This window comes from Hippoglossus hippoglossus, chromosome 13 (genome assembly GCF_009819705.1).
Source record: "Hippoglossus hippoglossus isolate fHipHip1 chromosome 13, fHipHip1.pri, whole genome shotgun sequence".
In the NCBI taxonomy this organism is placed as follows: domain Eukaryota; kingdom Metazoa; phylum Chordata; class Actinopteri; order Pleuronectiformes; family Pleuronectidae; genus Hippoglossus; species Hippoglossus hippoglossus.
Window position 1 is genome coordinate 21,098,200 of NC_047163.1, and position 24,121 is coordinate 21,122,320.

General features: G+C 42.4%; 1 protein-coding gene across 3 annotated transcripts; it reads right to left on the reverse strand.

Moving 5' to 3' along the window:
- Positions 1-1,001: 1,001 nt before the first annotated feature.
- atf5b (activating transcription factor 5b) lies at positions 1,002-5,679 on the reverse strand. 3 transcript variants are annotated; one of them, XM_034604558.1, is made up of 4 exons: positions 5,379-5,679; positions 4,463-4,756; positions 3,007-4,195; positions 1,002-2,325 (listed from the first exon to the last, which is right to left on the reverse strand). In XM_034604558.1, exons 2-4 carry the CDS (start codon positions 4,680-4,682, stop codon positions 2,139-2,141), a joined length of 1,596 nt encoding a protein of 531 aa, XP_034460449.1. In that variant the 5' UTR covers positions 4,683-4,756; positions 5,379-5,679; the 3' UTR covers positions 1,002-2,138. The 3 variants fall into 3 exon arrangements, with proteins under 3 accessions (XP_034460449.1, XP_034460450.1, XP_034460451.1); XM_034604559.1 differs by having other exon boundaries at positions 4,544-4,756; positions 5,379-5,675; XM_034604560.1 differs by lacking the exon at positions 5,379-5,679 and having other exon boundaries at positions 4,397-4,504.
- Between the last annotated feature and the right edge of the window lie 18,442 nt (positions 5,680-24,121).

A 24,121-nucleotide genomic window follows, 5' to 3' on the forward strand; every position in this document is an offset into this window, starting at 1 on the left:
ATTTAGCAAATTTCGGGAACATTCATTTTTTATTATTGTATTCATTTGTATTATCAGCTCTTCTAAGGTATTAAATAAGTAATAATGAAGAAATTTATTGAACACGCTGCAAAAACAGGTTATATTACACATCAGCAGTACAGTCCGTTTTTACATTTCATGTGTATCAAACAAACAGGGAGAAAACTGAATCGACAGATTTAATGGCATTCTCTGTCAACCCAGTACTTTTTTATTCTGATAGTTCACTTGTATCTCTCTCCTCCGTGTGCAAGTATTGTGTGATATTGCCTCATGCACTTGAAAGGCCTACGACTGCTAGGAGAGATACCAAGAGATTTCACACACTCACACACACACACACACACACGCACGCACACACATATGTGCATGCATTCGCACACCCTCCACAGGCTGGGAGATGAGATAGGCAATTTATGTTGTCTGTTGACTGCCGGAGCTTCATATCACTCCCCTCAGCCCTGCGGATCAATCATAGTGCAGCAACATAGCACTGAAATATGGGGAAAAATAACAAGAGGAGGGTCCATTAATATTTATCCGAACATACCCCCTCCTTATTGTGCGGCTGTTTAGACAAGTTAACAAACTCCTGGCTCCAAAATCTTAAAGCATGGCAGGTTGTTTGTTTCTGGATTGGCAGGTGTCTTTCAAAGGCTGCCTTGATGTGCTGCCGTCCAGTGGTGGATCCTGGGAAAGAACCCGGACTCAGACTGCATTGCAGCCAAAAAGAGAAAAAGAGAGCGGGAGAGAGAGCTGGAGGCAGCTGATATGGGGCTGAGCAGAGTAAAAGGCAGGAGGGGCAGAGTGGGTTTATTCTGCACCTCTCTCTATCTCTTAATCCCTCCATCTTCTTATTCAGTGTGTGTGCTGTTCTGGGTGCAGTTCATGTGCTTTTGGCGGCTGTAGCGAGGCGTTTTCAATGGCAGCACAATGAATGCGTAATGAACAGCATGCAGTGAAAAACAGTCAGAGATAAATGATACTAACTCTTTTTTTATTTGGCTGCAATTTACCTGATGTATAAATCTCCTGACGCTGACATTGATTGTTAAAAGAACCTGAATTTCAGATACATCAAATTGATCAATTGAACAACAAAACTCCCATGTAGTCGAACCATTACCCAACAACGATTTATTGTTGCGTCAACAGGTGATTGTTTGTTCGCAAAAATACAGCCGAGAGAGAGAGAGAGAGAAGAGAAAAAGGGGGGAACAAAATGAAGCCAGTGAATGTTTCTGTTTCTCAGAGCTGAAAAGCAAAACCTGAGCATGAGCCACACTGGAAAGAGAGAGGGGGGAAACTCAGAGAAGAGTTAAATTGACGCGGTGGAGATCTTGAAGCCATGCAGTTAACAGAATATTGCCTTCAAATAACACTCGCACATGCTTTTCCAAAATCAAACATGCATTGGGTATTTCAGTGGGGAAAGGAGGTGTAAATAGTCGACATTTTAGCAATACAAATTTCTAAATGTTTCTGATAATGAACATTTGTAGAGCATGTTACACACTTTTTAAAAAAAATTCAGCAATCCCTTTTATTCACTTGATTGTTTAAAGCAAAATGATAAATGAGCATTAATAAGTAAAAATAAAATACAAAATAAAATATATATTTAGTATGGATCTGCCTCGATAATGCCGATGTGTGTCACAAAAAACCACGAGCAAATTCAATCACTACTACTAATTCAAAGAGCGTTTTTGTAAACGATCAACCATCGCAAGCGCAGACTCAGTCGTCACAAGGCTGTGAGTGCAGTTCGGATCACAGTGGTCACGGACAAGTTCAGCATCTCCTCTAGAAAGAAGCCACCTCACTAAGGCTTTTAATAGTTTTAGTCACCCATCTGGAAACTCCTCCTTTCTTTTGTTTTTCAGAAAGGTGTGTTTTCGTGTCGCCATCCTCTTGGAACAATCATATATATATATATATATATATATATTTATATATATATATATATATATATTTTTTTTTTTTTAGAAAAGAACTACGAAAATCATGCAACTACCATTTCATTTTCGTAAGACAAAAATCAGTTGGTGCTCTTGACTTGATTTTTCTCTTGCTGGTTGGGAGATTTTGGGAGGTGAGGTCAGCGTGGGCATTTTTTAGGCACTGCCATCCTGTTTGAGCCGCTGACTGCGAGCCTTGTAGACCTCGATCAGTAAATCTTTGACGTACTGGATTTCTCGCTCCACCGACTCCGCCTTGTCACGAAGCTCCCGGTTCTGCCCCTCCAGGCCATGCAGCTCCTCCTCCAAACAGTCCAGCTCCGCCCTCTTACGCAGCCTGTACCTGCGAGAGAAAAGAATGCCCTCGGTTGGTTTCGCAGGTTCGTGCAGCCTTGCATCTTTATTCATGAGTCGAGTGAGTGAGCGTGACCTCTGGGCTACGTCTCGTGGATTACCCACACAGCTCAGACACACCTTCCCTCATAGAACAGGCTGTGCTGTTTATTCCACCCACTGCAATGATCAATCTCTACCTTTTCTACTTTTCTTCTAACTTCTTCTACAGACTTTTACGATGTACATTTAAATTTTACACAGATATGAATAGGTTAAACACACAAAGAGACAGAGCAGACTTGTACAAATGGAGAGGTGGGGCTGAATCTGGCAAGCAGTGAGGGACTTTCCATTTCCCTCCTACACTCTGTAGGACATTTAAAGCACTGGGGTGACTGGTTTATGTAAAACTCCAGCCATGTTAACAAAACACGTATTATATCATTATATCATTATATCATTCATCACTATATTATATCATGCATTGATGGATAATGACCCACTCAAACAATGGCTGATTGAAAAAAAAGCTTAACTTAGCAGTGGTGGTGTTTTTTTATTTTATTTTATTTTAAATTATAAACCATGTTTTCAGACTTCTGAGCACAAAGTCTGGTTTTAGGTGTTTATGAGAGTTGAAGTCTGTTTTAGTGAGAAACGAGAAGAAGGAGGAAAGTCACATGTTTACCTGTGAGCAGCAGTTTTGTTCTGGTCTCTCTTCTTCTGCTTCCTCTCTCCAGTGTGGCCCTCCAGAGAAGGGTCGCCCATCACCAGAGACGGTTTGAGGGAGCAGTGCTCATCCTTTAGCCTCTGGGTGGGGCGGTGGATGGGGGCTCCCATCAGCGACTCCTCGCCCTCCCCTCTGGACAGACATTCGTAGCTTTGGTCTGCAAGGCATTCTGGATAGAGGTAGTGGCCATGTTGGGGCTCTACAGCCTGTGCTTGTGACGGCTGATCTAGGTCACCTATAAAGCTATGGTAAGGCTCTGTGTTGGCCATGGACTGGTGGAAGTAGCCGTCACCGGCCACCATTGTCTCTTGGGGAATACTTCCAGAAAGTCCTCCATCTTTGCTGCAGTGCAAAACATCGAGCCCCGAACTGTCGTAACTTACATTGACCTTCACGTTGTGCATCAACTGTCCATCTCGCTTGTGGTGGCTCTCGTACGAGCCGCCCAGACAAAAACCTCGAGCAATCTCTTCGCTGCAAAACATTCCTTCTGAGAAACAATAACTCTCCTCTTCCTTCAACGATAAAGCACATTCTCTCACCTTCTTGACGCTGCCCAGGCTGTTCTTGCTCACCGTCTTCAATGTGGAGTAGTGGTTCACAGACAAGTCTGTGCTTCCTGAGTAACCTCCCCTGGAGCCCCACGTATCAAGTCCAACTTCCTCCCCGACTTTCACAGCCTCGCTGATGATTCTCCGCCCGTTGTTGTGGTGGTAGCGGTGATGATAGTTGTATGGAGCGGGTCGAGCAATTTTGGTTCTGCCGATGGGACCGCCACAGAAGCTGGCCAGGTCCAGTTCCCCTGTTGCCAAGGTAACAACCACGGGGCTGGCTTCTGATTGACTGGACCCATACGACCCATAGGGTAACTGATAATAAGACTGGGAGCCCATGGCTTGAGCACCCTTGTCACATTTTGAAGATTTCTCCAACTTGCTTGTTGTGGATGTGGACTCGGAGCGGAAGTAGTCCTCCAGCTGAGCCAGCTCCTCCTGCAGCAGAGAGGTCATGACCTCCAGATCCGAGGGCACCTTGACATCTTGTTCTAATGGCGAGGGTGGAAGGGAAGAGCTTGGAGAAGACTCGCTCGTCGACACAAATGAAGACAAATCAACTTTTTCCGTCATCCAATCTGAGTGACCATCACCTATAGGATTCATTAAAAAATAAAAACCATACAGTGAGTAAAACAATCCATTTTTTTGATTCAGCTATTTGTATAAAATAATATAAAAAAAATAAAAACTACAAATTCAGGAAAAAATTCCTAAACCACGCAAGGCTGAGAGGATAAAGGCTGAAGTTAAAATCAAGCAAAACATCCGGAAAATCAAAGTGAACAACTAACCGATCATCTGAAAATGATTGAACAGCATCGTCTGCATTCGATAAATATCCACTTAGCTGTACTCACTGTACGACATTAGCCCCGTGCTGCACTGCGGCTCCGACCTCGGGATGTGGAAAAATAAAAAAGCGTCTTGGCGAAACTCACCAATTAAGTGCTGCCTCTCCACAGGCTCCGCCCCTGTCCTGGCCCGTGATTGGTTGTGGCTAGCCTGTTGGAGAAGGGGAGCGCCGAGCTCGCCTGTGGAAATGGGAGGAATTTTCCTGCGAAGGATCGATGCCGCCATTGTGTCGTCTGCTGCGATCAAATTGTTCAAAAGCACAAACCGTGCACTGGGTGGATGAAAGAGCGCTGGAAGACCTGTGGGGGGGAGAAATTAGGAAATAAACAAAAAAGTCACAAATATAAATTCAACCTTTAAATCACCAATTTCCCCCTGTACAGCTGTTAATAATTCAATCAGCCATTAATATCCAATTAATAATGACATTATGAATATAGATATGTAAAAATAGCACTAAAATAATAACTTTAATTTAAGGGTATATTAAGTTAAATTTAACTTTTCCAAACACTTGTCAGCTTATACAATGAAAATGTATGGCACAACAATATATTTATGGAGAAGGTGACAGACTCAGACAAACAATAAACTAAAGAAAACAAGGAAAACAATAAAAAAAACATGTTTATGACATTTATATTACTTGACTAACTTGACCTACATGATATAAAAAGTTATTTGACATGATGTCAAGTAGAGAAACACTTGAATTTATCATTTATTATCAAATAAAATAAATTCACTACTCTTACACCTGAAAAAATTACTTTGATATTGTTGCATGGTGGAAATAGTAATAATGGCTGAAAAACAAGGTTGGAGAACAACACAACATTAGTTTGGGTTGCTTTACAAACTAAGTAAGTCTCAGCTGGCGGAGCGGCTCAGTCCGCAGACACACAACACTTGGTGACTTACCCCATAGTTCCTGAGTGGTGCGGTGGAAGTGCGCTGCAGGAGCGGAGCACACGGAGCAGTGAGGCGAGCACGAACACGGAGACACTTTAAAAAGACATCTTGTCTCCTCCGGAAGCCGCAGACTCTTGTCGAAGCGCTATTTCGCCGAGATCACTTGCGGACAGAAAGTTTTTAAAAGCCGCTACTTCTCCAACTCCTGATGCCCGGGACCTGATCACGCGACATGGGATCACTGCGCGGTTTGCAGCGCTCAACCTGGTCGTTACGTCATGGACCCGGGGACTTTCCCATGATTCCACAGGCCTGACACACACTCTGCACCCCCCCACCCCCTCCTGCTATTCATTACACTTCATCCTCTGTTACTCTTTCAATTGTATATTTACACTAAATCTGAATCGTTTGTTACAGAATTCATTAACACTAAGTATCGCATTGCAACCTGAAGAGCAGTCATGTTTTCTTTAGACATCAGAAATTACTTCTTTATAAATAAACAATGTACATGAGTGTTGCTGTTTTTTTAAATAAAGTTTTTACCCTGTTGGAAAAAGTCTCTCCCAGGACACAGCTGTCTTTAAAGTCTACACATTCTCAGTGTATCTCATCCCATCCACAGTCAAAGTAATAAAACAGCATGAAAAAGACACGATTAAAACCCTAAACACACTTTCACACAGGGGAAGCGCTCAGCAGACGGCACAGCCGGCACTACTTGTCTGTGCGCCTCGGCGGAAGGACATGCTGTTGCAGTTCGAAGGTGTAACTTTAGTTGCAGCCCTGTTGCATCAGATCCGCTGGGGATTCGCTGAGCGCTGTAACAATGTGGCCACACCATTGGTTTATCCGGGGGAAGTTTTCTGTTTCTATTGGCCTGCCGTCAGTCTCACACTGATTGCTGATCATCACACATTAGCACCGACCTGGGACCGGAGGAGAGTCTGGTACAAGCAGCGGTGATGTGGTGCTGGAGCCTAAACTCACTCATCACTCTGCACTACACTTTGTTTATGTTCTCCACCACCACCACTTTCTACTGCTGCTGAGTGAACCCTCTTCATGTGTGGACTTAGTGAGCACTAACTCTAATGTTAGCAAATCATTTTATACTGACATTATTCCCTTAATCAAAGTCTTTATGTAGCGAATACTGAAAGGTTCACCAGCTTACTACAACTACACCTGGAGAGGATTCTGTTCATATTTCAGAATTCAATTGTTAATTAAAAGTTTGCAGAAGTATTTCTTTAATACAAATACAGTCGATAAAGGCCTTTTGAGTATTTTAGAACTGTCTGAAATAAGTGAATTATAAGTATATATATATACAAATTTACTTAATGATATAGTAGTTATAATCTTAAAACTTTAATAACAGCACTATATTTATTTTCTTATTTCCAAACATAATCAAGCCATATATATATATATATAAAATTGTATACTTTTTCACTCTTCTAAAATACTCCACATTTTTGTGATACTGCTTACTTTATATACTTTTTGTTTGTAATTATATCTGACATATCAACAGAAGCCTCACCACAGGTGTAGTCGTAAACTATAGTGAATTTTATTAGCTACAGTAAGAGCTTTGATACAAGAATTTATGTTGGGGGAAAATATTTGCTAAAATAAATGAGTTACTTCTCACTAAGTATATGTTTGAGGAAGGTTCACACAGTAGGACACACAGTGTACTACACACTGATGGAAGCGTACAACTACTATATATGTGTGTGAGTGCGTGTGTGTGTGTATGTATGTGTACATATATGTAGAAAATATATATATATAATATATATAATTTCTACATATATTTTTGTGATGCTTACTATATACACTGTATTTGTATCTAAAATAATAACAGATGCCCCACAAGGCAGTAGTAGTAAAGACAACAATATAGATCTATTGACTATAAATGGTAATATAGACATGACTGTCAATGATATAAAAATACATTAAAATAATAATTTCTTTAGTTCCACCTCTGACACCTTTGAAACAGTCATCACTGTCACAGCAACATCATTATCATTTAACAGGCCTCTAATAACAGGATCTTAATTTGATTGTGGGGTTTATGAACCGTTATTTTAACTACAGTCACAGCACAAACCATATAAAGAGTTGTAAATCAATCCCACATGAGTGGATGTGGATGTTTTTACAGACCTGTAGCTGACCGTCACTTCAGGTTGCTGAAGGACACACGTTAATTCAGCAGTGAGTGATCCTAAATGCCCAATAAAGTGACAGTGACAGGTGAGGTTGCCAGGTTTAATAAGACAAAACTTTTCTCTGGTGGCAGCAATAACAAACTGAAACGTGTGTGTGTGTGTGTGTGTGTGTGTGTGTGTGTGTGTGTGTGTGTGTGTGTGTGTGTGTGTGTGTGTGTGTGTGTGTGTGTGTGTGTGTGTGTGTGATAAACCATCAGCAAACACAGTGTCTGTTTGAAATCCTCCTGTATTGTGGTAATGAGGCTGTTTTATACCACAGCAGGTAACGATTACAGTTTTTCTGCAGCCGGATCATATGTGTTTATTCTCTCTCACCAGGCTGTCGCTCTGTTTGTGTTTCTTGTAGCCGACCCCCCCTGGGGCTGCTCATGTGGCGTGACAGGCAGGGTGACAGGTAGGACGTGTGGAGGTCGGCCAGGCTGGCTGACACCCAGCTCGTCCCTCTGCCCTCATTAGTAAAACCAGGATGGCTCTGCTGGCTAGAGCTCCTCTGCCTATCCACGGCCTCCCCAACAAACCAAAAGCTGATTGAAGCAGCCAGGTCTTCCTGTTGCTATAGTAATAGGCAACACTGGCTCGCCCCTCTCAAAAAACGTGTTTTTGGCATTGCAGTCGTGGCTTTTACGGCCTCCCCCTCAGAGCTCAGACTCCCCCATTGTTTACAATAATCGTCTCGCTATTTTTGCAGGCATTGCAGTTTTTTATCATGCGTGATGCACCTCTTTAGTTGCGCATCAATTTGTGACCATCCTGGCTTGCGGAGATCAGGAGAAAGTTCTGGTGGTATGTGCAAATGCCCCTGCAAGAATTTGATATTTAATCCCCTCTAACAAATCACTCATCAAAATCAGTTATTGAACACATCAACAACAACTTTTCCTCTTACAGGTCTCACCTGAAAACTTAACATTCATTAAACATTATCGATTCAATCAAATTTTAAGTTAACTATTAATGTGTTTTATTTATTTTTTACTAAATGTTCAAATGTCACATTACATTTATTATTATTGTTGCAAATGTATAGACATAAAATATTGATGTTTGCATTTTAAAAACGTGAAACCTCCGTGATCTTGGCCTACAAATGAAATATTCTGTTTGATATTAATCCCCACTTCAGCTACTGTATATATTTACAGTCCACAGATTTCAGCCTTGTGTGCAACAGTGAATTTACAATGAATTCCTCAACTTGCAGGCGTTTTCGATATTGCGGCAAAACGATTGCTTGCTTTTTGTGCAGTATTGCCCTCCATCTGTCCTTTTGTACTGTACAACCATACAGGAGCCCTCTCCAGCAGAGCATCGTGGGATGGGAAGAGCCTCCTTCAAAGACGCAGGCGGCCATGCACTCCTCTACTATGGCACATTGGTATCAGTTACACCATAATTTCATCACCAGCAGCTCTCTGTGAATCCTGCTTACATTAACTTTTTACAGGGATTGGCAGCAAAGAGGCAGAGATGCATGTCAGTGCCAGCACTTGAACCCATTTAGAGTTAGCCTCCAATTGAATAGTTTTTCTCAACATATTGTTATTTGTTGATGAAGTGCTGCATTTGAATGAACAAATGGTCTGAATTGTGAATAATCCCTGCAGTTACAGTGGGATTACATTGAGAGAATAGGCGAGGGGGATTTAAAAAAACAAGAGGACGGGGAGACTTCAAAGTGACAAAGTGTGCAGGGCTGTGTTTGAATGATGGCTTGCGTATTGTTTTGATAAGTGTTCCCTGAGGAGGACATGTGAGGCGACGTGTCACTTTCTCCTCTCATCTCTGCGATACAGGGAGCCGAGCACCGAGGGGATGTCAAAAGGCAGCCGTAATTACAGCGTTCATACAACAATACTGCAGAGCGGTTGGCTCGCACTCGCACAGCAGCACAAACGAAACATGCAAATGAATTAATTTGCTCTAAATGTGAAATTAAATTAACATGTTAGACCCTGAGATGGTAATAACAACACAGGTGCACTGGGAGCAAGAAAGAATAGAAAAGAAAAGAAAATGTAGACAATGTAAATCAGTCCCCATGATACACACATCTGCTTTCATCACTGTGAGATTATCAGTTACTCTAAGTGCTTGTTATGAGACAAAACACGATGTCAGATACACAGTGAATTTCCATATTTGTTTAATGTGAGTCTGAGACTGTAATTAATGCTGCATTGTTTCTGCTTACAAATTCAAATTACAAACGCAGCATGAATAAACATGAGTTAATTAACCCATTACTTTGGCCATGAACATCTTTTAGAAGATGAAATGATGATTATGGGAGGTCGCATTATTAAATCTCTTCATGACGACACTTTGACTTGTTTCATAGATTTGTAGTCTTTTGTGCATTAAACTATTCTCCCTTATATGTGTCTCGCTCTTATGCAGCTGCAGTAACATCATTTAGTTTTTTAACAGCCTGACCATGGTATTTAAAAAACTGGAAAAGAAATGGCACAAAATTTTGTCTAGGCGAGCCTTTTCCAAGAAAATTTAAATAATCATTCAAATTAACAGTAGGAGGCCCCAATAATAAAAAGGGTCCCTTCTTTTTACTGCATTGTTTTGGCGGCTCTGATCCAAAAAATAAATATTCTCAGACACACACTCTGTAAAGAGAGTTATAATGTAGCTTTGCATTAAGAGGAAGTCACACACAAAAGCCAAGAATATTTCATCTATTAGGCCCCAAATCACAAACTTGCATTAAGGGCTTTGTAATCTGTACAACATTGTGCTCTTTATTTGGACGTGGGAACCGACTAATTAGTGGGGAAAATAAGGAAGAGAAGGAAGAACAAATAATTCCAGGATGACAGACAGAAAAGATTTGGAACCTCTGATCTACACGTGAATGTGAGTGTGTGTGTGTGTGTGTGTGTGTGTGTGTGTGTGTGTGTGTGTGTGTGTGTGTGTGTGTGTGTGTGTGTGTGTGTGTGTGTGTGTGTGTGTGTGTGTGTGTGTGTGGACAGACAAACAGACATAAAAGGGACCTAATTTAATTTAGATTCATTTGAATTTAATTGGGCTCCATGTGAAAGAATTTTACTGAGATTGAAAAGAAAAGTGGATTCAAAATCATCAAATCTACTAATAATCTGATGCTCTGATGTTGGCTGAGTGCAGGTTAACAGACATATAGGACTGATTTGGGTCAAGGGCCTTTGTTGCATATCATCTCTGTGCCTTCATTTCCCGTCTGCTTCTCTACTGCTGCTATCTAAGTAAAGGCCAAATGTCAACCAAACATAATAATCTTTAAATCTCTAAAATGTCTAAAATAAATAAAGAAGACAGGTCAACAAGCAGTGTCAGAGTACTGAGAGAAAAACGGTGTCATGGACAAATGTTATTCCCATGCACAGCAGCTGTTTGATTAGAGGAGTGTGTGTTATTTCATCATAAAGCCAGATAAAAAACGATTAAATCTTTACTTTGGTTTTCTAGCAGGATCTCAAAGCTGAGCAGATGAGTTTACACCCAGAGAAACCCACATTACTAGATTACTGTTGTGTTTCTCAGGGTGTTCCACTGCAGTCTCTCGTAACGATGTTGTGGTTGGGGGAGAGTGTACCGAGCCATCCCAGCTATTTCAAGTCTTCGTGGTCTCATTACAGCAGGCTGTTGGTAATCCTCCGTCTTTGATCCGGGAGCTAAAGGGAGCTGCGTTTTGCTGCAGTTCAAACAATGTTCTCTGTGCTCCCTCAGCACCTCCACCAGGAGCCCTGTGGTGGCTGAGGAGCCACAGCCTGGCACACGAGGAGACGAAGGTTGGGGGGTTGGTTTGTTTTTCAGCTGAATGCAGGTGAGACTGAGCGACAGATGGAGGTTTGCTGGTAGTGTGCTAAAGTCAACCTGAGGTTAACCACAAGGAGATGTGGGGTGGGGGTGTGGAGGGGTTCCACGCTTCAACAATGGGGTCAGATGGAGCGTGCTTTCAATGCGAGTCAATTCCGAATATTTTATTCATGCCTTAAGGGATGATTCAAAGCAGGCGAGTGCACAAACAATGAGAGACTGGAGCACAGAATATAATTCATACACAAAAACCCACAAAGAACAAAGTTAATCAACAACCTTATCATCATACAAATGTCTGGTCACAGAAAAGATCCTTTATACATCTGCTGAGACACGGCCATTTATTACAGAGCTTAGACTCATAATAAAACCAAGTCCACATATTTGTTTTATGTAGCATCACAGTAGTTTTATATAAAAGACTCATTGTGTACATTACATTAAGTGGAGTTGAAAACAGACATGTTTTTTAGGAACTACTATGGAATAGAATTCAGTGGGAGGATTGACAGCATCTTACAGCGATGGATGTAAACAAACAAATGAATGATACGGTTGGAATATTTTTTATTTAAAAAAAAGTCATAAAATGCAACATAGTCATAATCCTGATGTCAACTTGTCTGAATAAAGTCACAATGATGCCACTTTCACTCTCAGACTTTAAAGCAATAAAGCACTGTCAAAACAAAACAAAAACAGCTATTCTAAAGCAGTTCGCTATTTACTGCTGTCTTCTATACTGCCATTAAGATGTGTTCTGTGTCTGCATGTGAATGCAGATGGATCAGAATGCTTATGTGCACCAGCCAGAAAAAAGCATCTGCACAACAAGTGCACTAAAGACTAGTGCTGCGGTCAAATCAACTGTGTTCCAGTAAAATGACTTAGAAGTGTTTCAACAGCAACCTCGTTAAGAGCTGTGTGATCTCTCTAAATGATAAGGAAAGGAGCCTCAAGGATTCCTATCTTATCTCCTTCAGCATAGGAAACACCTGACCCTCCTTTCTGAACAGAAAGGAGAAAATGCCTTCCCACAATTCATTGCAGCAGCAACATTTAAAGTCATGTAAATATAGAAGAAACCGAACAGCTGTTTTATTCTCTCAATATCCCGATTGTGGACAACACAAAAAAAACTAAAAAAAATTCTCTCCACTTAACAATTATATAAAAGTCAAAAGTATCATGCCAAGAAACACGATATACTTTTGACTGAATATCATTTACTCTGGCTCTTGGCAAAGTTATTCTATTTTCATTCAATTGTTATTTGAATGGCTCAACTTAATCTACTTGTACATTCTTCACATATCAAATTATCTCAACTTTTCAGTCCAGTTTATTTATATTTCCAATAATATCTACTTTCCCCTCTTTATAATCTGAAAACATATTTTCTTAGCAGTTGTGACTCTGTACTGGACAGGAAGCTTATCTTGCATAGCACAGTTTGTCAGTCTGTTGTAAGTAAAGTGTGTTTTAGAAAAACCTATGTTTCTTTTCCTAACTAACTTACAGCTTCTCCTTCACATCTTTTCTTGAAATTTTTCATTGAAGTTTTGGAATAGTGGTTGGGAAAGGAAGTTATTTTTTTACTTTTTCATATATGTTGGGCAGCACCTCTAAAACACACAAGTAAAACATGTTAAACGTTCAGTGCGTAAGATAGAGATGAAAGGGATCTATTGGCAGAAATTGAATATAAAATAATCCTAGTGATGTTTTCACTAGTGTGTTTCATCTAAATTGTACAAACTGTTGTTTTCTATAAACTAGAATGGGCCCTTTATATTAAAATACTTTATATTTACATCAGGCCGCCATATTTTTTACAGTAGCCCAGACTGGACAAACTCTTTGAGTTTTTATGACAACTGAAGGCTACCACAGGTTCTCTTTCATGTTTGGAAGGGAGGGTGAGGTGAGGGGTATTCAGCCGCAACATGAAACTTCACCACTAGATGTCACTAAATTTTACACGCTGAACCTTTAAATCGGATGACGTTCCTCAGAGGTAATGGCGACAGTCATTTTTCGTATGGATGAAAAAATATAACATGTTATTTATACAACATGTTACATTTAGAGGTGCTGGGCGGCATTAGCTGTTTCCACTTGTTCCCAGTCTTTCTGCTAAGCTAACAGGCTGGTGACTGAAGCTTTATGTTGATATGTTTTAAAGATAAATGACATGACTTCTCCCCAAAAGTGAATCCAATCCATCTTGATTGCCCCCTGGTGGCCGGCTGTAATATAGGTTTTGCCTCCCTTATAGCCGTTCCGACATGAGCTAAGAAAAATGTCCGGGACAATTGCGTTTGCCTTTCACACATGAACAACACAGCAGGAGATTTTGCGCTCAGACACGTTTACAACAACATAGAAATCCCTGGAGTGTTCAGGTGAGGGTAATTCTCCTTGGACTTGTTAGTACAAATAGCACTTTTCACATGTGACTTGTCATGTGACCCACCGTTCACATAAAAACATTAATATTAGCTGAGCCTTGGTCTTATATATGTTGTGGTTTAAACATGTGTTTTGGTTCAAAACATGCTCCTCGGTGCACTGATAGATCTCTGGAGCATATACTGTTTACTACACTGCTTCACTGCAGGCTTTCATGGATGCTTATGTCATCAGCTCAGACAAACCCACCAATGAGGAACAAGCAGTTGCAACAATAAACAAGAATTGCAATGATAATCTTAATAATTTCTTTCTTTAAGTAAAAAAAACAAATGTAGCAATTTTTTCTTCAATGAATACAGCTCAGGTACATATCCCCACCTCTGACTTAAGGTAAGTTTACACTCCTTGTTTCAAAGCTGGCAAAAAGAAAGACAAATGTAATGTATTAGCACAGCCGACATGTCCCGGCCTTTTTCTGCAAAAACCTATTCCAGCTCAATTTAAATGAATTTTCAACACATTTTCACATTTGTTTTTGTCTTAACACACACATACAACATCACCTCCTCCTTAGTAAGTCTTCTAGGTAAAAGTACAATATTCGTTTGGTTGCTGCAATGCTTTACTGTAACTTAACAGTTAAGTCAATCATTCAAACGTATATATAAACTACACACGTGAACAGTAATAAAGCAAATTCAGTTTTGTTTTATAAAAAATATTGACTATAAAATCGTCATTGCAGATAAACTAATTAGGATGAGCACAAAGTTTTCTAACTTCACTCTGCACCATAGACTGTTTATAAAAAGCTCTGAACACAAGGTCCAGCACACAAACAGATTGAGAACGGACACTGCAGTAGTTAAGTGTAAACTTCAATAGCAGTTAAAACAGTATCCTTTAAAAATAAAATGCTAAAACACTAAACTAAATTGGTGAACATCTGCTAAACATGTACATGATAGCGTTGTGAGCATGTTATCATGCATTTTACTCAAAGCAACGCTTTGGTGACTTTGGTGCCAAGCTGCTACATTAGCTGCTAAATATCCTCATGTAAACATCTGTCACTGTAGGCATGTTACATGCTAATGATTTAACTGTAAGACGTGAAGAATGACATATGTTTTGCAGTGAATAAAGTTGCTGCAAACAATAATTATTTAAGTGGCCACAATATAAAAACAAATAACTGGTCAAAAACCAAGTGAAATGTCACAAAATGATATCTCACTGAAAGTGTCTGAAGAGGACTCTTCCTTTAAATCTTAAGTTGTTCGGTGCAAAGCACAATAAAGCTCAAAGTGTCCGGGTGTCTGTGCACCCATGGGACTGTTGAATCAAACCAAGGCAATGAACCCCTGGAAACTACACAGCCAATAGAACTGAAGAGACCAAAGGCAGCCAGCTCTCTGCTATATCCACCACCTGAAGCTCTGCATATCCCTGCCCAAGCACTGTGGAAACACACACACACACACACACACACACACACACACACACACACACACACACACACACACACACACACACACACACACACACACACACACACACACACACACACACACACACACACACACACACACACACACGGATTGTCTTATACCAATATGGGAATCATACAGTGTGATATGGCCTCACTGACAAAAATTCTCTGGGATTGTGCTCATCGCTGGCTCATGTACCAGTGCTGTGGGCTTCTGTTTGTCCCTGATCTTCAACATTTTGGTAGAAGTGTGGATTCCAATAAAGGCTTGTTAAACAACAGATTTCATTCTCCGACTCAAGAGGGCCCTACATGGCCCAGAGGCGTAAGCTGCTCCTTTGAACATCCAAATCCCCATGCAAGCGACTGACTTCCCTTTGTTATTCACTGGTGGATGCTCCTCCACTGTTTTTCCGTATGTGCTATCACTCTGGAAAGGCTCCAGTGTAGAGGGAGCTTTTAGCTGTAAAAGATCATCTCATTGAGATCATCAAGCCCCAGTTAATTGAACTTTTATATGATATCCTTGTAGGAGCATAGGGTGAACATATTGTTTTAATAAAGAATTCATCAGCCAGAGATGGGGAGCCAGATTTAATGAGCCCTTCCCTGTAATGGGGATGAGAGACATGGAGCAAACACTCTGCTCTCAGCCGTGATGTCTGCTGCCCTCCCCTGTCTGCTGCTGTGAACACACACACACACACACACACACACACACACACACACACACACACACACACACACACACACACACACACAACACATTCTGATACAGTGAGTATGTTGAAGCCAATGAAGTGTTTTAACAACAAAGTACTTATTGTTCAGCATTTAACCAAATAATAATTACCCATATCCACTGGCAGCATAATCGTAAAATCCAAGACTGTCCATACAGATGTTCCTGGTATGTCAGTTGGTTTCTGTAATTTTTTTAATGTTGACATAAGCTTAACACAAAACTTTAAAGGTTTTTTATTATCAACTGATGTTTCGCCCTTTTTTTCCTTGTCTTGCAGCTTTGTGTGAAAATCTGGTTTAATTAATTTACAAATTGATGTGATGCATTGTTTTGGTCATGTTTAATCAAACAGCAACAATTGACATTACTAAGACTCTGAAAAGCTGGGGTGAGGTAACATTTCACAACATGAGTTTTGGTTGGTGAAATAATTATGTGAGCTGATTACAAATGCAATATCAAGTGCATAAATATCAATATCAGCACCCGATTAGGTCAACAGCAACGTGAATGTGAATCTAGTTTGAAGGTTTCCAGTTGCTCTCAATGTTTATATATATGTGTATTTCAGTCAGACAACTCACGTTTGAATGTTTATTCAACAGTAGAATAGGTTTAGTGTTTGGCGTCTAGGCTCCGACTTAATCACTCCCCCATATGATTACACAGGAATGATGGGAGTGATGAGCTAATACTGTAACCCCCCGTCGGAGCCTACAGGTGGATGCTGGGGTGGTGGAGGGGCTGAGACAATTGTCTGTGATACTGCGTAGTAGTTAGGAAGCAGAGAGAGGGATGGGAATTCCCTCTGCTTAAATAGACCGCCTAATGAGGTGGATGAGTACTGTAGATGGTAGTGGCGAGTGAAGTATGTCACATGACGTATGTCACATGATGTATGTCACATGAAGTGTGTCACATGATGTATGTCACATGATGAGTGTCACACAATTGCAACAGCGCAGCTCGAGTTGCCTGCCAGAACTAGCTCGCCGGCGTCACTCCATATGTGTGAATATATATATCCATTTTATATATCCATTTTTTCCCCATGTATATTCTGCAAAATGTAAAAGAATACCACAGACATCTCCTCCTTATGAAGTATTATTTGATAAACTGGAGTAAAAATATTGAATTCATTAAGTAGGAAAGAAAAGAAAATTCTCTTTTCATGGCAAAGCTAAAACAGCTTTGTTACCTGGCTAAAAGTAAACAAGTAAAATTTACTCAAGTATTAAAAGTAAAGTGTGGAGAAAAACAGGGTTTGGTGTCACTGTGCTTAGAGACCATGCACAGTGGTTTCACAAATGACAGCCATGACACCTTGGTGGACCGAAGATTGTCCCTCTTCTGCATTATAATTTTTTAAAGCACACAAACATTGTAAACACAGCTGTCACATGCCCACCATGGTTATATTAAACCAGAAATACTTACTACTTACTACAGAAATACTGTCTACTAATTATGCTAGCCATGCTAGTATTCATTTAATGACTGAAGGCATCTTGTATAGATAACCTTTAAATAAAAATGTGTTTGTTATTGACTCAATGTGATGAGTCAATAACAGTCTTTACTGACTGGCTTGATTTTTGTATGCCTCTGTTTCGGTGACAGCCATAGGCATTATATTTTTGGGTTGTCCAACTGTCTGTCCGTATGTCCTTATGGGCGTCCAACCGTCCCATTCTTGTGAATGCGATATGTAAAGAACAGCTTTTGGGAATTTCTTCAAATTTGGTTCAAACATTCACTTGGACTCAAGGATGAAGTAATCCGATTTTGGTGTTCAATTAAAGATCAAGGTCACTGTGGCCTCACGAAGCAAATTGTGATCTCGATATCCCTGGAACGCCTAGAGGGAGTTCTTTCACATTTGGTGCAAATTCCCTTAACTGATTTGAAAGCCAATATGATTTTGGGACTCAAGGATTAACTGATGAGATTTTGGTGGCCAAGGTCAAGGTCACGTGACCTCATGTTCTTCTGAACGCGATGTATCAGGAATGCCCAAAGTGAATTTCATTACATCTAACACAATAAATCACTTATGGGGACCTGTTTATAATTTGGTGGTCCAAGGTAAAGTTCATTGTAACCGTTCAAAACTCATGTTTTACCTTGTGAATGTAATATCTCAGGAACACCTCATGAGAATGTTTTCAAATTTGGCACATTTGTTCACCTGATTAACTGCTAAAACTTGGTGGTCAAAGGGCAAAGTTACGGCCTCATAAAACCATTCTTTGGCCTCTTGAATGTGATATCTGTCATGTTCTTTTATCCTTAGGTATGAGAAGGGTCGGTTTTGGTTCAAAAAGTATTTATTTAGAAGCAATGAAAAGGTACAGCATAGCTATGGGCACTCAATGCACAGCCTCGGCTTTTAGTCAGTAGCTCGGGGTAGTCAAGAGTCGCCCCGAACGGACGGCGGGTGCAATGTTTATAATAGTAGGTAGAACTTCATTGGTCAATAACGAGGGGGAGTCACCGTGGCTAGTGCACAGGCTGGTCCCAGCCTCTAGGCACTGGAATCCGCCAATGATGAGGAGCTGCTCCCAGGTTCGTCCCTCCTTTGATAGTAGCTGGGCAAATCTTCACATTCTGACAGTGTTAAGTTTTGTGTATTAAAAACAAGCCTTTATCCGGCTGAAGCTTTATGAGTCTTTAGTAGTTTTGCAGATACAGTGTTTGTTGTTCATTGGAGTGAGAAACATTGTGTTTCTGCTTTATCGGCTGTATGTTCTGTGTGCGTAAGCATGCGTATTCATCAGACAAGACAACGCCTTTCCTATCTGGCCTTCATTAGCTGGGGCAGCTTCTTGATTTCTTTCTAAGGCATAGGTCACAGTGTCTTAATGAGCACAGTGCATTAATATATGTGTGATGTTGAATAAAGCTAAAGGAATACTGTAATATATATAAAGGTTTATGTATGAGAACAAGTTTAAGTACAGTGTATTGTATGCCACGGATTACAGTCCTAACACATAACAAAACATTCATTCTTTCTGTTAAGGTACAAACATGGTGCGTGTAAAATCGATCCTTTTCGGGGCTATAGTGTCTAATTATATTATTAAAATCCTAACAAATCACAAGGCAGCCTTTAGGAAATTTCTTCTACTTTTGTTATAGTTTAACTGATTACATTTCAGTGGTTAAAAGTAAAGTTCACAGTGACCTCATGTGTATGGAAAAAACATTAAAGGGCCCATATTGTGTAAAATACATTTTCTGGGCTTTCACTATCCGTAATTACCCTCAAAGTATGATAACAGTCACTCCGCGGACTTTTTCACTCAGTCCATTCTAAGAAAGATGTTGTCAGAAAATCTTGTTTCGTACTTCCTCCCCCGTATGATGTCATTCGGGATCGCACTCGTCTCTCAGCCCCAACCAGCCGGAACCAGTCCAGCCTCCGAACCCACCACCCCCTGCTCCCCACCACCACCCCTCCACACCAAACTCGACAATAAGCTGTTGCTGAGCTAGCAGCTTGTTAGCTACCACAGGCTAACCACAGCAAACAACACTGAAGAAACACTGCAGCTTGGAGGGATGCAAGGAAGAGAATGTGTCCTGTTTGAGACCAGCGGTTATGCTTTATTTCTTCTGACGTTCCGTGTCGCTGTGCTCAGTACGGAGTAACGTCTACGTTACACCGATTGAAACTCCGTTGTGAAACTCCGTACTGTAACTCGGGACGTTACTTCTACATTGGCCGACTGTCCTGCTAAAACCTGAACACACATGAGGAGAGTGTAACTTACCGTTCAGAAACACCCCGCCATGTTTTTTACAGTAGCCCAGACTGGACAAACTTTTTGAGTTTTTGTAGGAAGGCTACCACAGGTTCTCTTTCATGTTTGGAAGGGAGGGTGAGGTGAGGGGTATTCAGCCGCAACATGAAACTTCACCACTAGATGTCACTAAATTTTAGGCTAAACATAACAAGCTAAACACATATGGAACACACACATGTTCAGTAAAAAACTTGAATTCAGGACATAACAAATAATCTTGGATATTGAATGCAGTCTTGCTCCCAGACCCCTGATTTGTGCAAAATATCATACACTGACCTGAAGAATGATTTTGACTGCAGGTACAGACTCTCAGACTAAACTAGAAGTCTAACAATGTAGGTAAAGCTGACACATTTAATATGTGTAGCCAGATGCGCGCTCCCTCCCTGCCGCTGCGGGGCGCTCTACCTGTTCTAATGGCGCACCAGTCATTAGGCGACGTCAGGCGTCCCGTATTTAAGGAGGCGGCCGTGTTTGGCTCGCACTCCTTCCGTTTCCGCTCCTCTCCGGTGGGTCGTGGATAGCGCGGAAGAGCTACCTCTGTAGCCGCGGCGTGGTTGTGCAACAGCCAGCGCCTCCTCTAATTTTCCCCCCTCGTACGCAGCGTGACTGACTGCTGGCGGGGGATCGCTCCGCCGGGGGACCTTCGGGGTGCAGTTGCGGGTCTGCTTTGTAAGTAACGTTGTCTGCCGTTTCTTGCTTCTCTTACCCAAGCTGACTGTTTATGTCATGCAACAGCTGGACTCATCTACGGCTGGGGGAGACTCCCACCCTCCGGGTTGCTGTGACGGTGCCTTGGCTTGCAGGGTGGTGCGTATGGCCCCATTATTCACCCAATTCAGTTGTTGTCATATTAATTATTAAATTTGTTTATTTCGCCCTCCTAGAGGCCCTGCTCCTTCGTCGGCCGTCATTGGCCACCACGTCTCAGACGGACCTGCTGTTTTGGCTTTACCGGAAATTGCACTATCCTAGCTCACACTTTTAATGAACTGTGGCAGCTGATAGGAGCACGGCTCCACAGTTGGAGACTGCCCGGGCTCAGGACCAATTCTGTGTGTTCTTGGAGTATTGTCTCGTGCACTGTGGCTCTCCACGCTACACCTTCACGGCGCGTGGAGTGATCACCACAAAGGGACGCCTAGTTTTTTAGCAACCTTTTAAATACTGTTTATATTGGTTGGTATTTCGTTGTTTTGTTGTTTTGTTTTGTTGTTTCCACGCGGACATGTTTTAATTATTCTTTTATTGTTGGTCAGGTGCTGTGGGCCTGAGGCGGCGACCCAATTCCTGGTGGCGGGGTTTTCTTCACAACCCGTTTTGTTGGTTTGCTGTGTCACGGGTGGCGAGTTTATTAATCCTTCCCCTTTTTCTTTGGTTGTCGCCGCGGTAAGTCCCAGCCCTGTCCCTGTGTTGCTCATGTCAAGCGTTGTATTGCCTGTTGATTGGTGTTCTGTTGTTTTCATTTTGTTTGTTGATTTATGCATTTATTTGGTTATATTAAAGTTCTTTGTTTATTAGTTAAACACGTCTCTTGCCCCGTGATTTAAACCAACCTGTGCTGCTGCACTTACAATAGTTGAGTTATTTCCTGGAGGTGAAATTCCCCAGGTGGCGTTGTGGCAACCTATCACTATCCCCGCTTTCCCACCTCGCTACATTCTGGCGTTGTTGGCAGGGTATCACAGTTAAAGGGGCAGAGACGTGTTTTAGTTATTTTTTCATCCTGTTATTTTGTTGAACTATTTATTGATGGGCGTCTTCTCTGTGGTCTGAGTGTTGTGTGTGTGTGTGTGTGTGTATATATAAAGCCAGAACAGCAGTGTTTAGTCTGATTTAATCCCACGTACCATTTTGTCAGGCTTTGGTGCCGTTTCACCTTGTCAGTATGGAGGAGGAGATTCAGCAGCTCAGGGAGCTTGTGTTACAGCTTAAGGCAGATAACGAACAACTTCGGCAGGCGCGTGCTGCATCTCCGTTGGACCCCGGTGGGGCTGTTTTCTTTCCCTCTGCTGCAGCTAGTCAGGCGCCGACTGCAAGCGTAGCCGCTGCTGTCACAGAGCGACTGGTTGTGGTTCCTAGAGACCGTAAGTGTCCCATGTTTAATGGCAAGGCAGGCATAGGAATAGCTGAGTGGATAGAGGAGATACAGGCATGTGTGCGTGCTCGTCATCTTTTTGCTGTGGACCAGGCCCTTTTTATGTTTGATCATTTGGAGGGAGAGGCAAAGGAGGAGATTAAGTTTCGCCCTAGTGCGGAGCGGCGAGACCCAGTCCAGGTTCTTGCCATCTTAAAGGAGCTATATGGTTGTGCTCAGTCGTATGTGACCTTACAGCAGGCTTTCTTTTCTCGGCGCCAACTCGAAGGAGAGACGTTGCAAGAGTTTTCCTTAGCTCTCATGGCTTCAATGGCACGGGTTAAGCAGTGTGCACCTGATGGGATGCCTAATTCAGATGTCCTCCTCAGGGATCAGTTCACTGAGCATGTTCTTGACAGCTCCCTTCGCCGGGAACTCAAGCAACTAGTCAGACGCCAGCCTACTGTCACCTTGTTGGAGCTTCGTGGTGAGGCAATTAGGTGGGAGAGGGAAGGTCTTCCAGGGGGTGATAGGGGGCGTAGCTCCTCCTTGCCATCAGCTTATGGTCTCCAATATGGAGTGCAGGGTCGCTTTCAACCCACCCCTCATGTTACTCCACCGGGGCCAGGTTTGAGTGAGTTGATGGACCTTATGAAGTGTCAACAGGAGCAGCTTAACCAGCTCACCCAGACAGTAGCCTCTCTGCAGGCCCCTCGCTCCCAAGGTCAGACTTTTCGTGGTGGTCCTTTAATCTGTAGAAGGTGCCAGCAGCCTGGACATTTTGCTCGGGAGTGTGATGGTGAGCGGGCTTCGTTTCGACGCCTTGCTAATTCAGTAGCTGGGTCGAACCCACGCACCACCGTACCGTCCCATTCCTCCCGCCAATCGGAAAACTGAAGCCCACTGAGCTGCAGAGTCACAGCACAGTTGGGGAGTCTACAGGCTCACAGGAAGGTGTAACAGCTGACTTAATTGCTGCTTGTCCAAACATTACTGTCTTGATCGGAGGAGTCACTGCTTTATGCTTGGTGGACACTGGTTCCATGGTGTCCACAGTTACTGAAAGCTTCTTTCTGAAGCAGTTTGATCGCCTTCGGTCTTGTCATTGGCTACAGCTGCGAGCAGCGAATGGTCTAGCAATTCCATATATAGGCTACTTGGAGCTTGATGTGGAACTATGTGGCAAGGTGATGCCCCGTTGTGGGATTCTTGTTGTCAAAAACCCCCCTGGTTTTGTGTCTTCTGTCCCTGGCATCTTGGGGATGAACGTGATACGCAAATGCTATCGAGAGCTCTTCGGCGCATTCGGGCCCTCTCTTTTTGATTCACCTTCGGTGTCGCAGGCGCCTGGTCCCGTTATTGCGGCCTTGCAGCAGTGCCATCAGTCTGCCGCCCAGGCTCCAGGGGGCCACACTGGCATTGTGAGAGTCCGAGGCAAGCGAGCGGTGCGCATACCTGGAGGGGTGATGAAACTGGTTGCTAGTACCTGTCCAGAACAGTTCACTAGACAAAGTGCTCTGTTTGAGCCCCCTGAGTCAGGTTTACCAGCTGGGTTGCTAGTTTCACCATGCCTTATACAGGTTGTCCGGGGTACAGTGTACGTCCCAGTGGTCAATGTTGGGACCACCGAGGTTCTCCTTTACCCACGGACTACTCTGGGCGTCTTGAATGCCGCCCAGGTTGTCAGCCTGCCTGCAGGTGTAACTGAGGAGAGGTCAACCTTGGCAACTGTCTCCTCCCATACAGTTGCCCCCTCGGTGTCAGATAGGTTAGAGTCACTAGATCTGTCTGAATTGACTGAGAATGAGCAAGCCAGTGTAAACTCTCTAATACGCAAGTATCAATCCGTCTTTTCAACCCATGAAGGCGACTTGGGCTGCACCAACCTCCTCTCCCATGACATACCTCTGCTCGATGATGTCCCTGTCCGGCAGAGGTACCGGCGTATCCCTCCCTCAGAGTACGAAGCAGTGAAGGTTCACATTAATCAGCTGCTGGAGTCCCGGGTCATTAGGGAGAGCAGTAGTCCATATGCATCACCCATAGTATTGGTAAGGAAAAAGGATGGGAACCTGCGCTTGTGCGTGGATTATCGCCTCCTTAACAGTAAGACCAGAAAGGATGCATTTCCTCTGCCTCGCATCGA

Excerpts from the sequence above, each read along its gene's own strand:
- atf5b (XM_034604558.1), bottom strand. The coding sequence starts at position 4,682 with ATGGCGGCATCGATCCTTCGCAGGAAAATTCCTCCCATTTCCACAGGC. Across the intron at positions 4,196-4,462 it reads CACGGGGCTAATGTCGTACA|GTGATGGTCACTCAGATTGG; the intron begins GTGAGTACAGCT and ends TGAATCCTATAG. Across the intron at positions 2,326-3,006 it reads AACAAAACTGCTGCTCACAG|GTACAGGCTGCGTAAGAGGG; the intron begins GTAAACATGTGA and ends TTTCTCTCGCAG.